Source organism: Hesperophylax consimilis, chromosome 8 (assembly GCF_061612785.1).
Source record: "Hesperophylax consimilis isolate HC1 chromosome 8, BYU_Hcon_1.0, whole genome shotgun sequence".
Classification (NCBI taxonomy): Eukaryota; Metazoa; Arthropoda; class Insecta; order Trichoptera; family Limnephilidae; genus Hesperophylax; species Hesperophylax consimilis.
The window spans coordinates 14,135,491-14,149,703 of record NC_142843.1 but is presented as its reverse complement, the minus strand read 5'-3'; the positions used below and the strand labels follow the sequence as shown (position 1 = coordinate 14,149,703).

Genomic DNA, 14,213 nt, shown 5'->3' with positions numbered 1-14,213 from the left:
ATTTTTTTTTATAGAAATTATCAAAGTCCACATTCATACATAAATAAATACCAGTATTTTTTTTTAAGTTCATTCTCATAGTTAAAATAATTCTCCAAGTTTGAATTTTTCTAAACTCACTAAAGCGTCCATAACCCAAGCGGTAAGAGATAGATGGGTGCGTGATGTCATCTGTGTTCTGCACATCTACCGTGGGTAGTGCTGGGTAGGCATTTTGTATGGAGATTTTCCATTGGAATTCCATAAAATTTTTAATATCAAAATTTCATACTAAAATTAATTTTTAACAGATCAAGGTGTACTTGCAAGCGGGTTTAAACCATAACTCTCAAGTAAATTTGAAATGAGTTTCTACTTATTCATTATTACAAAAACGTTGCCATGTAACAGAAAGAGATGTTTATTACATTGTACAAACTTAACTTGGAATACATTGGACGTCAGATTTCGTTCATCATTCATAGGAACGTTTGTAGAGTATAGCTTTTAAATCACTTTTCAAGAACGATTTATTAATTCTGAGAGTAAAAATATAGAATTACATATCGCACACCTAGATAAAGGGTAGCACAACTCGAAATAATTCAAAATTGAGTTTTTGCGATTTTCGGAATCTGCGTCGAAAACTACACAAACTACAAAGACACCTGTTTTAAAATCTCCATCAATAATAATGTGATGGCGATGTAAGTTAGTCTTTCTGAGTTGCTCCACGTACACCCACCACCAACAACAGTAACACATCACCAATTACGACATACCAGCAGTAGGGGAAGGTGCTGTCAATACGCACAAAGACCTGATTATTTCGACTTAGTTTTGTATTCGTGATTAACTGCAGTCATAAAGCGTGAATTATTTTAGTTGATTTGGTATTCGTGATTGAACCTGTCTTGTTTCTCGGGCGTTCTACATATCAACTTCAAATACCCCGGTTTTGTTTACAAAAGTAAGTAATTTTAATTTTAATTTGAGTTGATAAAATTATTAAACAATGATTTAGTCACGAATACTAAAATAACGCGAAATTAATTAATAAACAAGTGATACGTGTATTTGATGATAAGTAATTGAGCAAATAAATATCCTAGTAAAATAACATACAACATTATATAAAAATATTTTTAATCGGTCTCATAAAAATCGAGTAAAATGTTTTTTGCTGTTCCTGAAAAAAGAGGTATTTTGAGTTGTACTACTCTTCATCTGGGTGTGCGATATGTATATTCAGAATTGGTGTTTTTTGGTCTACATGAACATATTTTTCAAAAGTCGAAATATTTTTTCTACGGCCGATTTTCGACCTCCTGCTATTATATTTACTTCTTCCATAAAAACAAACACTGCATCAGTATCTACCTACATATCTGTGGCAGACAGCATGGCTTTGTTTTGATAGAAAAAACTACAATTTTATTCACTTGACCTTCAAAATAAAAGTAAAATAATTACTGTCTATCTGATTTCGAAAAACTTTGCGTAAAGCTCGGGAACACCGGTGACTTCAGCTAGTACAATATATTCTCACCCAACAGCCGATAGACAGTCAGTAATGATTTAAAAACTCACTTATCTTGGGGAGAAATTTGTCTGTTTTTAGGCACATGAAGATCGACGACGAGAAGAAAAATCACAACTTCAAGGAAACCAAAAGAATTTTATTGGAATGTGAGCTATAACATAATAAAATATTACTACAATGTAATATATATGGGATATATTTGTTTTGGGTATTTATATATTAAGTTTTAAACTGGAAATATTATATTTATATTCTGCATTTATTTACAAAAATATATGCACAAACACCAATAACAACACCTGCTGAACAAGTTGATAAGACGAGCCTAATTCCGAATCAGGCCCCATTAGTCCTCTAGCTCTAGAATAACTACTCTGCTAAGTAGAGAAGAAACTAGACCTTAAGATTAATTCATCGATGTATTACATATATTATATTATTAAAGTACAGTTTTGGCTCTACATTTCCAGAAAATATTGTACATATTTATGTTAAATTAGGTATTTTTAACTGTTATATTTATTAAGCCACACTTATAAATAAATAATAATATGAATCTAAATACTAAACCCTAGAGCTATATCAGTGCCGGAACACAGAACAGAGCAACAACAGTACAACATTCATGAAACCAGAATCGTGAGCAATAAACATTACTAATTCAGTAGAACCTCATTTATCCAGACTAGATGGGATGATAACAAAACTTTCATTGATTAAACAATACTATACATCTCTTCATATAATACATATTACAGAAAGTACACATCTATTTTTGCTTAAATATACAAATGTAATTATTTTCTTAGTTGTCATATAACATACATTTGAAGAGATTAATTTTGTTGAGTAACATTCTTCCTTCCTGGTGAATTCTAAATTACGCTAAACCAACATTCGTCTGTTTTGTTTGTCTAAGGGTAAGTCCAATATAGCCTCAATTACTTCCTCATAGTTCACAATTTGCAAATACAGGTTCATAGGCATCGAAATTTAACCTTTCGCTGTGATCTTCTTCATACCATTCAGTGCATATTGAAATTTGTCCAATCCGGATAACGGAACCTCTACTGCGCTATCATTGAAAATACTGCTACTACAAGCTTACATTTTAGTTCTACTTTGAGGAAAGTTGATAGAAGAACAAGTATTCTTAACTGGACAATCATTATTAAATCATCATATGTATTAGCAATCAATAATATGTGTGTTGTATATTTCAATTTTTTAAGCAACAGAATGCGGTCATTTTTATACGTAGACTGTTTAGCTTGAAGTGCTAATAATGTGTACCGTGTTAGATTTAGCATCACTTTGAGAGTTCTGAAAAAATTGTTTACAAGATTTTATACATTTTGTTCATTGAAACACTGTGACCGACATTTTGCTAAAATGGTTATTTTAAAATATACAAATACATCGTTTTGTGTGTAAATCGTAGGGCTATACACATTATCGATCGATTTACATACGCGATTGACTCACCAATATGAAACTGACCTAACCCAAACGAAACAAGGCTAACTACTTTGTTACCTTTATAAGTGCAAGAATGGAACATTTGAAGGTTATTCCCAGTTAATAAATGAAACTGTAAACATCCAGACGTTGTTAAGTTCATCAAAAATCTTATTCCAATGAAATTTGTGTCAAATTTTGCCTTATGTCGCTCTGGTTATGAGCGCCTCAAATCAACAATGATTATTGATTATATACATATTATGTACTATAACATTAGAGGGACTAATAGATATAAATCACTGGTAATACAGTATTGCACCGGTACTTTATTTGATATAGGTTATAGTTGTCTAACGTTAGAATAATAAGTAACTCTTTTAACAATATACACACACGGTGCGTCACAATGCTAGTGTCCCCTCTTAGAAAGCTATTCTCCCCAGTACACAGCCTGCTTACTGCTCGTTGATTGCATAGATACATTTCATACTTTTAGACATAAAACAAAATATTAAAAAAATAAAAATTGTTATATTGCGACACTGAATCTTTCAGTGTACCAAATGAACTTTGTATAAAGTTTTGCTCTCGCTGACCAAAATAGCAAAAATTACATCACCCTAATGACCCTGTAATGTTAAATGGTCTTTATGTTGCAACACTAAACATTTCAGTATTTCAGATGAGCTATAAACATTTTCTCTTGCTGATCAAAGTAGACAAAAAAATGAAAAGTGATATATATGCATGTATATTTACAGGGGACTGATTGTAATTAAATTCAACTTTTTGTATACCATTCAACAGTAAAAATGTCTATCCAGCATAATGTTTGCGACAAAAATGACTGGGCGTTATATGTACTCTGGAGAATTGCTGTCATGCGGCCGTAAGGTATATATATTTATAGTGTATAGCAACTAAAGCTATTAGAGAAGATCCTTATATTATCCTACATAACCTAGAACTGCACCCAACTGCTGTTTGTAGCTGCCGCAGCAGCATCTGCAGCAGCGGCTGCGCTCGGGTTTGCGGCTGCGACAGCAGCTCCCCTGGAAAAAAAAGAAACTATTGTTATTGACAGTTGTTACTCTATGGAGGCCTGCACACATTATTTAATTAGACTGTCAATTTAATAAAGTACTGATGATACTGGTAACCATATATAACAGAACAATCACAAAACAAAACATGATAAAAGAATAGGTTAGATTTTTTTTTGTCACTTCATTATAATATTTCCATACATAGTTTTTATTATTTCCTTATTTTATCTTTTTGTCTGTTTATTTTTTTTTTACTTCACTTTTCTTCAGTGTTTTGTTTTGTTGTGTGCAAGTGCTTGCTCATAATGGATCAACAGAAGTTTTGATAGATATTTAAATAATTTAAAATCCATCAATAATATTGTCACCCAGAATTATTGAAAACATTCATAGCCCACAATATAAAACATGCGTATCTCATATTAATAGTAATACGGTGGGTAGGACTAACCTACACCCACAAACCTAGAAGTTAACCACAGAAAAATTAATGTGCACCTCTATGAAACCAAAGTTTAGAAAAAGGTGTTTTTTTTTTTTTTGGTTATCCATAATAGAAAAAACGTAAGGTGAGCCATTTATGTTTAAATTCAAATTATAAGGAATCTTAATATATAAAAATTCAGACTGCATATTTTTGTGCTGGCAAAACTCGAAAAGTAGTCAACGGATATCACTGAAAGTTTGTTGTTTGTTAAAACTTAACGCAATATCTCTGCACCGGAATGAGATACGGAGTTGATTTTTTTTATTTTTTTTTTTTTTTTATATATTAAGATATTTTATTTATTTATTTATTTATCGTTTCTTTACATTGTATCTTTTTTTTAAGTTATAATTTTTAACCTCACTAGGACAAGCCTGTGTTGAGGTTAATAATTTTACAAAATATTAAAAAAAATAGTACAAAGATTATAAGAGATTTAAAATAGTACAAATATTAAAAAAAAATAATTCAAATATTAAGATAACAATATTGTTACATTGACGTTTCTGCGAATTGGATACTTACATGGTACCTATCAGCCTATTCATTACAATATAATGCTGTAAACATGTAGGGTGACCAAGATATTTAATTGCAATAAAAATGTAACAAACTATTATTTTTTTTTTTAAACAGAGAAGAAAGAAAGAGAGAAAAAAACATTTACATTAAAAAAAGAAAAGGATGAAAAAATTAACTTATTCAAAATTTTAAGTAATTTTATTTTTAAAAAATTAACTTATTAAGTAATTTTAAGTCGATGTAATGTAGTTGTAGTAACAGTAACATTGTGGTATACAGCAGTAAGTGGTGGAAGAAGTCGGAGACGCCCGAGAAAGACATAAGCACTAGCAAAGTGTTGCGGGGTCCACTAGTTTCTTAAAATCAAATTTGAAAGGGTATTTCATCACCTTTTAAAAATATTCCATTTATTTTTATTTTATTGCAAAGCGGCAATACTCTGACCTTCCGACAGAATATGCCAGAGGCCTGAGGGTTTAAACCTTTGCAACCTCTAACATATTCCCCCTAAACCTTTTCTGATATAAAAAAGGTTATTGAATGTCTACATGAATTATATAATAATTAACATACCCCGCATCAGAGTTGTAATCGCCCCAGTCAGCAGGCTGTGAGCTGGCGGTGGGCGGCTTGTGTTGTGGGGAGGGAGGGGGGATGCGGGGTGCCCCAGGGGGCGGGGGGAGCAAACCCCCACTGATCGACAGCCCACCGCGAGCCTTGGATTTGCTTGAGCCTTCGGAACCATCTTTTTTCTGCAATAAAAAAATTCGAGTATTATAATAAAAATGTATGCAGTATGAATGCACGGATCATGTTCAACAAAGCTGATTTTTAATATGGACATAAATCACGGCTATTAAGAATAATCATAAAATAAGTCATTACTTTGGAGATAAATAAGTAAACGAATTTCTCTGTTAGGTCTGTTGGAACCTCTACCCTTTTCTACTAAATGACACATACGTAATAGAAATAGAGGTTACAATGGAGCTGTCAGCGGCAGGACTAAAAATCATAAAAAGTATAATTTCGGTTGTCGGTGCGTTCTGTGACCATTTGTGAGTTTCAATTAACTCAAATTGCTTTGAAATTAACTCCACAGGCCTCTGCCATATTTTGACAGAAGGTCGCAGTATTTCCGCTTTGCAATAAAATGCAAATAAATGGAATATTTCTGAATGTATTCGAAAACTAAAAACTGCCTTGGAAAGGTGATAAAATACGCTATGAAATTTTATCATCTATATAAATAAAAATGTTCGCTTTTTCAAAATCTTAAATCTCCGAAAGTTCTTCAACGATTGCTTTGAAATTTTTACACAATGTTGCATTCAAACACGCATGTGTTTTTATATACCCATATTATAAAGGGTGACCGAGTATATCATCAAAATGACAATTCAACACACTTCCAAAAAGTGATATAAAGTCATGAAAAGTGATGAAACAAAAATTAGGTTAAATATGTTACATAGGTAACTGTTAAACCTATTTTTTGCTTCATCACTTTTATTGACTCTATATCACTTTTTAAAGGTGTGTTAAATTTTCATTTTGATGAAATATCAGGGAACCATTTTAAACTTTTTTTTTAAAAACAGCACCATTAAGCACAGTTGGACGTAAAAGCAACACTCGCTATTGTTTCTCTATATGCACAGATAGACTGCGTCACAGCAACGCGTGGCGGGGTAGAGCTAGTTATTAATAAAAATATAATTTTTGATATTTAAAAATTTTGAATATAAAAATAAAACGTGAACATTAATTAAAACAACGTTTAATTTGAACACATATTAAAATGGCTCTAGGTTTTTAAACGTTTTTTGTAACTAAAACTACTGATAACGGAAAATATATCAAAACACCCAAATGTCATCTCACTTTTTTTTTGGTACATATAAAAAAAAATCATGAAATTTCATAATTATTTTCAAATTAGGGTTGGAACCTTTGGTATCATAAAGGTTCACATTTTAATTCCTCAGTGGTTAACTTCTATATTTGAATATAAAGTATGGTGTTTTATTAACACCGCTTAGATCATATTTCTCACCATGACAGTAATGGAGATACAATGATTTCTATGAGACCATGTGAATTGTTCCCAAAAGCGATCAAATTAGCCTGAAGTGCCATTTTCGAAATTGGAACTTATCTGTGAAAAATGTAGACAAGCAATAAAGTACCTATCTATAATAGAATTTAACAGAAAATTATTTTAATTGTGTCATTTTCAAAGTTGGAACTGATCTGTCAAGAATTCAGACTATCCAGTGATTTTTCACAGGTCTGTCCTAGTACTGCAATAATTAACAAAGATTGTGTAATAATAAGCAACTTGAGTGAAAAGCAACTTGATTGGTCGGTGGGTTCTGACAGAACTTACGCCACTACCTCACGGGTCGTTCAGCCGCGTACATTAAGAATGCAGACAATTTTGTGCTAAGTTGCGCCGTGTGGACTTGCGCACGAGTTTACTGCAGTAGGCAAATTATTTCAAAAGAATTGATTTTTGAAAATCTTGCTAAATGTTTAAATTGGGATTAGTTGACTTCATACCGACTCGAGGAGGAATTGACTTTACTATTGACTGACAAAACTGATATATGTATTATGACACGCGTATCCCATCAGATTTCAATCGTTCTGGCGGGATATGAAAAAAAAAATTTAAAATATTTTAACTATGAAACACGACATTGGTAAAAAAATAAAATACTGGTACATAAGTCAGAAAGTACTCATAAAAAAATGACTGGAATTCCTCAGTATCACGTTTTTCGTTGTATGTAGTTCTGATCGTTATAAAAGTACAATGCAGAAGGGTGAGAATGAAAGGAACTAACGGTAATCTTCATATTAATCTTAATTGTTTCCCCCTCCTTGAAGCTGAAGTCCTGGCCCTGCACGGGGGGCGCTGTCTCTGCCTCTTTCTCCTTCCGCAGCCACTTGAAGTGGTCCTGCAGCGCCACGTTCAGGTCGAACGAGTCGGAGCGATCGCCGAAACCCAGCCCGATGAAAGCCGCCCTTCCTGGAAAATAAAAAGACAATTGATTGACAAAGGAACATTCTTAGGGCATACATTGTTCAAGAATAAACCAGACACAGGATTTGTTCATTACTGATTATTGCTTTAGAATTCATTTAGACTGATGGCTTGAATGGCTACAGAAAATTCTTAATTAGTATTGTTCATATATAGTGAAACACCGTCCAAAGTCTGTGTTCCAGTCTGTGTGTCTCCGTTTTCAGTTTGGAAAATCTGCGGCATCCTCTATATTATTCAAGCAGGCCTTACTTTGACTAGGTGGCTAACTTTGACTACAAAAATCTTTCATAAAATTTTACATTTTTATTTACGGATTTATAATTAAGTAGGTAGAAATTTAAGTACTACTACTTACAAATCTTATGATTTCAGAGGAAATATTGGCTTAGATTAAATTAGAAACATACTTTTTTGAAAGCGAGATCTACTGTTCATAGGACTACTAGTGCTAAAAGTACAAAAGTCATTATTTTAGCTCCCAGTTAATACTGTGTACTAAAGTTCTTAAAAAAGTATGAACTAAACCAAACTTGGAGCATTACCCGACTCAAAGTAATACAAGGCAACAATATCAACATTGAGATCCATAATGCCGTATTATTATTTATGTTAAAACAGTAAATTTTGATGTTGGTAAGTCGTCACAGGCGATATCTGACGGAGACTTATTGCGTGCTTTGGGGAAATTGACAAACTCAGTCAATCACCAATTATTGTTTCTGGAAAAATCGTGACTTGAGTAATAATTTATGGTGACTTTAAAATGACAATTCAACACACCTTCAATAAGTGATAAGGTCATGAAAAGTTATGAAACAAAAACAAGGTTATGTAGGTTAGGTTAATGTTTTTTCATCACTGAATTGTCATTGTGTTGAGTTATCATGGAATCTTAATTTATATGTATGCTGTTTATTCTATCATAAATTATTATTCAAGTCACGACAATAGGTGATTGACCGAGTCAATTTCCTCAAAACATGCAATAAGTCTCCATCAGATATTCTGTTGCTTGCAACGACTTACCAACGTCAAAAATTAATTATATTTGCAATAAATGTTTTTAAGATACGCAACAGATGGCAATGTAAGTTAAAAAATAAGCGGGCACTAGATTTTTTTTTTTTTCTTTAAGTGAGCTGTGGTCGAAATAAGTTTTAGAACCTGTGTTCTAAATGGTGTTAGAAAGAATAAACACCACACTTTATATTCAAATCCATAAGCTAACTACAGAAAAATTTTAATGTGCACTTTTATGAAACCAGAAATTCCGAACGCAATTTGAAATAAAATTATGAAACCTCGTGAATTTTTAATGAAATGACAAAAAAGTTAACACATTTATCTAAGAAAATGCATAGGTTTTTATATATTTTTGGGTATGAGTTATTTTAGTGACAAAAAAAGTAAGATAAGTCATTCTAATTTTTTTTTTATGTTCGCATTCAAAATTTGTATACATATTCCCAAAATTATACATATTTATATTTTTTATATGATAAAATTTGAAAGCGTATTTTATCACCTTTCAAAAGCAGTTTTTAGATGCATTCAGAAATATTCCACCTTTTTGGATTTTATTGCAAAGCAGAAATATGGCTTGAAAATAGAGCGTTTGACGATTTATTCAGTCTAACCACACACGGGACGTTAACAATTTAATCAGTTTAACACAGTCTAACCACAAGGACGGGTTGTTTCGGAGAATTTGAACAGTTCATCAAATTTCAACGTTCATTTCCAGGTTCTGTGAAAGTCCTATTCAAGTTCTGTTATTATATCATCATAGGCTAGTTGCTTGACAAAACTGAAATTAAAATAGAACGTTGAAATTTGATGAATTGTTCAAATTCTCCGAAACAACCCGTCCTAAAGGTTTGTTGTGCGTATTTCAATAAATGTGATAATAGCTTAATAATGTTTTTAACCTTGGTAACAAATTTACAAATGAGATTCATATAATGTAAAATACCGTAAGGTACGTTGGGGTAAATATGTCCCATGAGGAAACGAGGTGGTCTCCTAATTTTTTTTTTTTATGAAAATGTATTATAATTAAAAAGTTAATGACGGCGGTGTTTTTATTAGTTTTTTGATATCTCTAAAAATGACACAGTGAAATAAATTAGGGTTAAATGGCCGCTCAAAATACCCGTGACGTCACGAGACAATTTACAAGTCGAATGGCAGAACCGCATACTACCGCCCCAGTCAATTTATGTAACGTGATGTCACACGCTCATCACCTGTCCCGCAAGACTCTCCTAAAGTATCAACATTTTTATGACGTATATCTTCGATACTATTAGGTATTTTCCAAAAATTCAAAAAGTTCTGTCCTCAGGATGTTTTAATAAATACATTTGTAAACACGTAACATGAAATTTCGTTATAAGAGACAACCTCATTGCCTCATTTCAAGCGCCTTATTTTTTTTTATTTTTATTTTTTTATTATTTTAATATAGATCATAGTTACATTAATACATACATTTTTTTGCAAAATATAATATTTAGGTACATAATTGGTCATGTATACCTTATCAGAAAAGAGGAGCTCAATTAATTCTATTAATTGTATAAATGTCCTTCTATCATGCTTTTATTCATTTCTATAAAATAATTATGTAAATTTCCATCCATTCTATCTTCATTCATTTAAAAAAAATAATTGTTTGATTTCCATCTGTCCTTTCTTCCATTCTATAAAATAATTGTACAAACTTCCATCTATTATATTACAGAAGCCTGGCGATAGCCTGATGAGTTAAAGATTACCTTGCTATAAATTACAGTACATTTTAAGTACAAAATGAATAGAGTAATATCATTGCTTCAATTATATTCATGTCATAATATTATAGTATGTCATACTATATTGTCATAATATTATGTCATCATTGGAAAAAAAAGTACCTACATAAATAATTGTTATATATTTTAATAAATCATTGCTCTGTATTTCTAGATCTGATTTACACAGAACATGAAATATTCTAAGGACGAATTGTTTTGGAGAATTTGAACAATTCATCAAATTTCAAAGTTCATTTTCGGGTTCTGTGAAATTTATATTCAAGTTCTGTTATGTACCATTATTATAGGCTAGTTGCTTGACAGAACTAAAATAAAAACAGAACTCGAAAAAATCTTTCACAGAACTTGAAAATGAATGTTGAAATGTGATGAATAGTTCAAATTCTCCGAAACAACTCTTCCTAACAGTTTCCTGTAAAATTTGATAGTATAAAACATAATTTTCATTGTTTATCATTAGGAAAGTAGGACAACAATGACTAATGCAGGATTTATTACAACAAGTATTATCATCACTGACCATTATTAAAACGTGTTAAACTAATGGTTAAACTTGAACAAAAAATGAGTTTTGGGAAATCTTTTTACCATTATCATCTTGAATTCGCAGAACAAAATAGCGAGAGCTATCTGTCACAGCTTCCAGTGCTATTCCTGGGTACGTCTCGATTGGGCATTTGGCGAAGAGATCTCCGGTAACTTTGTCTTCCAGCTTGATGAAACATTCCGTTCCCTTTGATATTAGTCTCATTCGACCTGTCCATTGTGGTTCCTGGAGGTTCCAATCAGCAGCTCTGCAAGAAAACAAATCAATTCAAGGGGCGTTTTGCAGAGCAAAATTGCTCAATTTACAAAATGGTAAAATGGTTTTAAAGTATAAAGAACATAAGAGGACTCTGTAATAACTACCTGTAGCCTCTATTAGTAGTCCTAGGAGGTATTTTAAAGACGAAAACCTCTGGTTTTACGAGTAATACACTTTCATACGTGTCCATTTTGACATGTAGTTATTTTTTTATATTTTAGTGTTATCATGTTTGCGACAATGAGAAAATGGTGAAAAAATGTATGTCAGTACTTACCCTTTCATGCAATCAACCGGCGGGAATGAAATTGGTCTTCAAATTTCCCATTTTAGAAAATATTTAAGCCCGTCATTCCACTGGCTCAGTAATGGTACGAAATAGACAAAACCGGAGACCCTACGCAGAAAAGTAAAGTTCACTACGATTTGCAGCGACTGGTTTATTTATAGGTTTGTAGAATGGACCTAAATAGACCTAAAAGGTCCATGGTTTGCAGAGCAGCCATTGTGGGACTTTTCTGCGCAGGGTCTCCGGTTTTTGTCGATTTCGTACTGTTTACCGAGCCATTGGGACGAAGGGCTTAACTAGCAGCTATGATGTATTGTTTTTTTACAGTCCCCAACGGCACCTGACATCACATGGGCTCAGTGATTGGTTTATTTATGTTCAGTAATCATGTGAGGTAGCCAGCTCTATATAGTTTATTGTAAGTATGTTATGTTAGATTTATTTATGTCACGTTATGTTACATTTATGTTATAATAATCATCTGTATATTTATGTACTGTCATTTATTGTATTTGCTTAAAAATTTAATTTTGTGTGGCCAAGATCACTCTTAATGGGTGAAAGCCAAAATAAATAGTAAAATATGAGGTAGTATTCGAACAAAATAAAAAATGGACATTATTCAGATTGGGGAACCTACTTCCCTTTTTTGTTTTCTTCTTATTTAATACACATTTAAAAATACAGAAAGTTTAAGACTAATTATAAGAAGGTTTTTTTTTGTATAACAAAACTGCCCAACCTAACTGAGAAATGATTTCTAGTTTTCATTGGGGTTCACCGTCCTCTCGATAAGCTGTCAAAATAATTATCCATCATGCCAAATTCATACTGTGTATGTTTGTGCTGGCAAAACTCAAAAAGTAGTCGACCGATATTGCTGTATATAAAAGTTTGTTCTTATTAGTGCCGGGAGTGTTTAGAGAGTGGTTTGAATAGTAGAAGTCGGGGACGCCTGAGGAATACTTAACGCAACATCTCTGCACCGGAATGAGATACGGAATCGAATAAAAGTCAATGTAGTTTTTTTAACAGTAACATTGTGGCATTCAGTAGTGAATGGTGGACGAAGTTGAAGACGCCAGAGAAAGGTATTAGCAACAGCGAAGCATTGTGGGGTGCACTAGCGCACTATAATATTAAGAATACCTCCAACTTCTGACATTTCCCATACATTCTGATACATGAGTTGTGTGCATAAATATAAGTACCTTTTTGTAAATTCCTACCATGGTTTGCTCTGAAGGACTCCCAAGTAATTTTACCCATTTTGGATATTCGAATGTTTAAAGTAATTAAAGACGACGGCAACTTTTACTTCAAAACATCTTACGGATCACATGCCTGGCAGGAGGTGAAGAAAAGGAATAAACGGGGTAATGGGGACGTGAATCCTGTTCTGATGCAAGGTTATTTCAAGAGACTTACCATTGATGAGAAGAAGAAAAATGGTATCCTAAAGTTAGATACCGCCGGGATAATAACGTCAATTTATTCAGATTTCTATAAAAAATTGTGAAACTTCGAAGTTACCAGCAAAGGGAAGAGCAATATTATGTTAATTGTTTGAAAAAAATTGTGAAGCAATAAATAATTTTTTTCTTTGACAACATTATATTTTCTTTCTACTATGCTTTCTACCTACAAAAAATGTACAAAAGGTTCCAAAAGAAGAAACCACTGTGACACAAAAGCAAATATTACACTGATTTTAAAGTCATACTGGCATATCTCTCTTAATTTAAGATTTATTTGCAACTACTAATTCAATAAACAGTATTCGTCCAAATTTTATTCATGCATAAGGTGGCTTTGAGGTGAACCAAAAGGACGTTAAAAGGAAAATATCACACGCGAAATCTTTAAAGCGCTCTGGTGAAAAATGTGCATTTTGCAGATATACCGGTTTGATTTCACAGCGATGAAATAGTGTCTTTGCCCAAATGAAAATGTAGTGTGAATTGCTATAAAGTTCAGACCAGAGCCAATTCTTGCAGTACGAATTTACTGTGTTTTATTCGCAAAACTAATATTGTTAAAAAATCTGCAAAGCGTTTGTGTGATAAATAGTTGTTTTAAATTCATGATATGATGTTACATTCCTTATAAAGTAGGATATCTGAATTTTTTCTTGTACATAAATTTGAGAATCAGTTTTTGGGCAATATTAAGTGGTTCTTCAGGCAGGTGTGGTCTTCAGGCAGGAACCCCAG

General features: G+C 32.4%; 1 protein-coding gene across 1 annotated transcript; it reads right to left on the bottom strand.

The window, feature by feature from the left end:
- Window positions 1–1,637: 1,637 nt before the first annotated feature.
- LOC149421591 (NECAP-like protein CG9132) lies at window positions 1,638–11,939 on the bottom strand. Its single transcript, XM_089634911.1, has 5 exons — window positions 11,816–11,939; window positions 11,495–11,700; window positions 7,888–8,072; window positions 5,612–5,790; window positions 1,638–4,035 (listed from the first exon to the last, which is right to left on the bottom strand). The coding sequence occupies exons 1-5, from the start codon at window positions 11,899–11,901 to the stop codon at window positions 3,945–3,947; spliced, it is 747 nt and encodes a 248-aa protein (XP_089491037.1). The 5' UTR covers window positions 11,902–11,939; the 3' UTR covers window positions 1,638–3,944.
- Window positions 11,940–14,213: the final 2,274 nt, after the last annotated feature.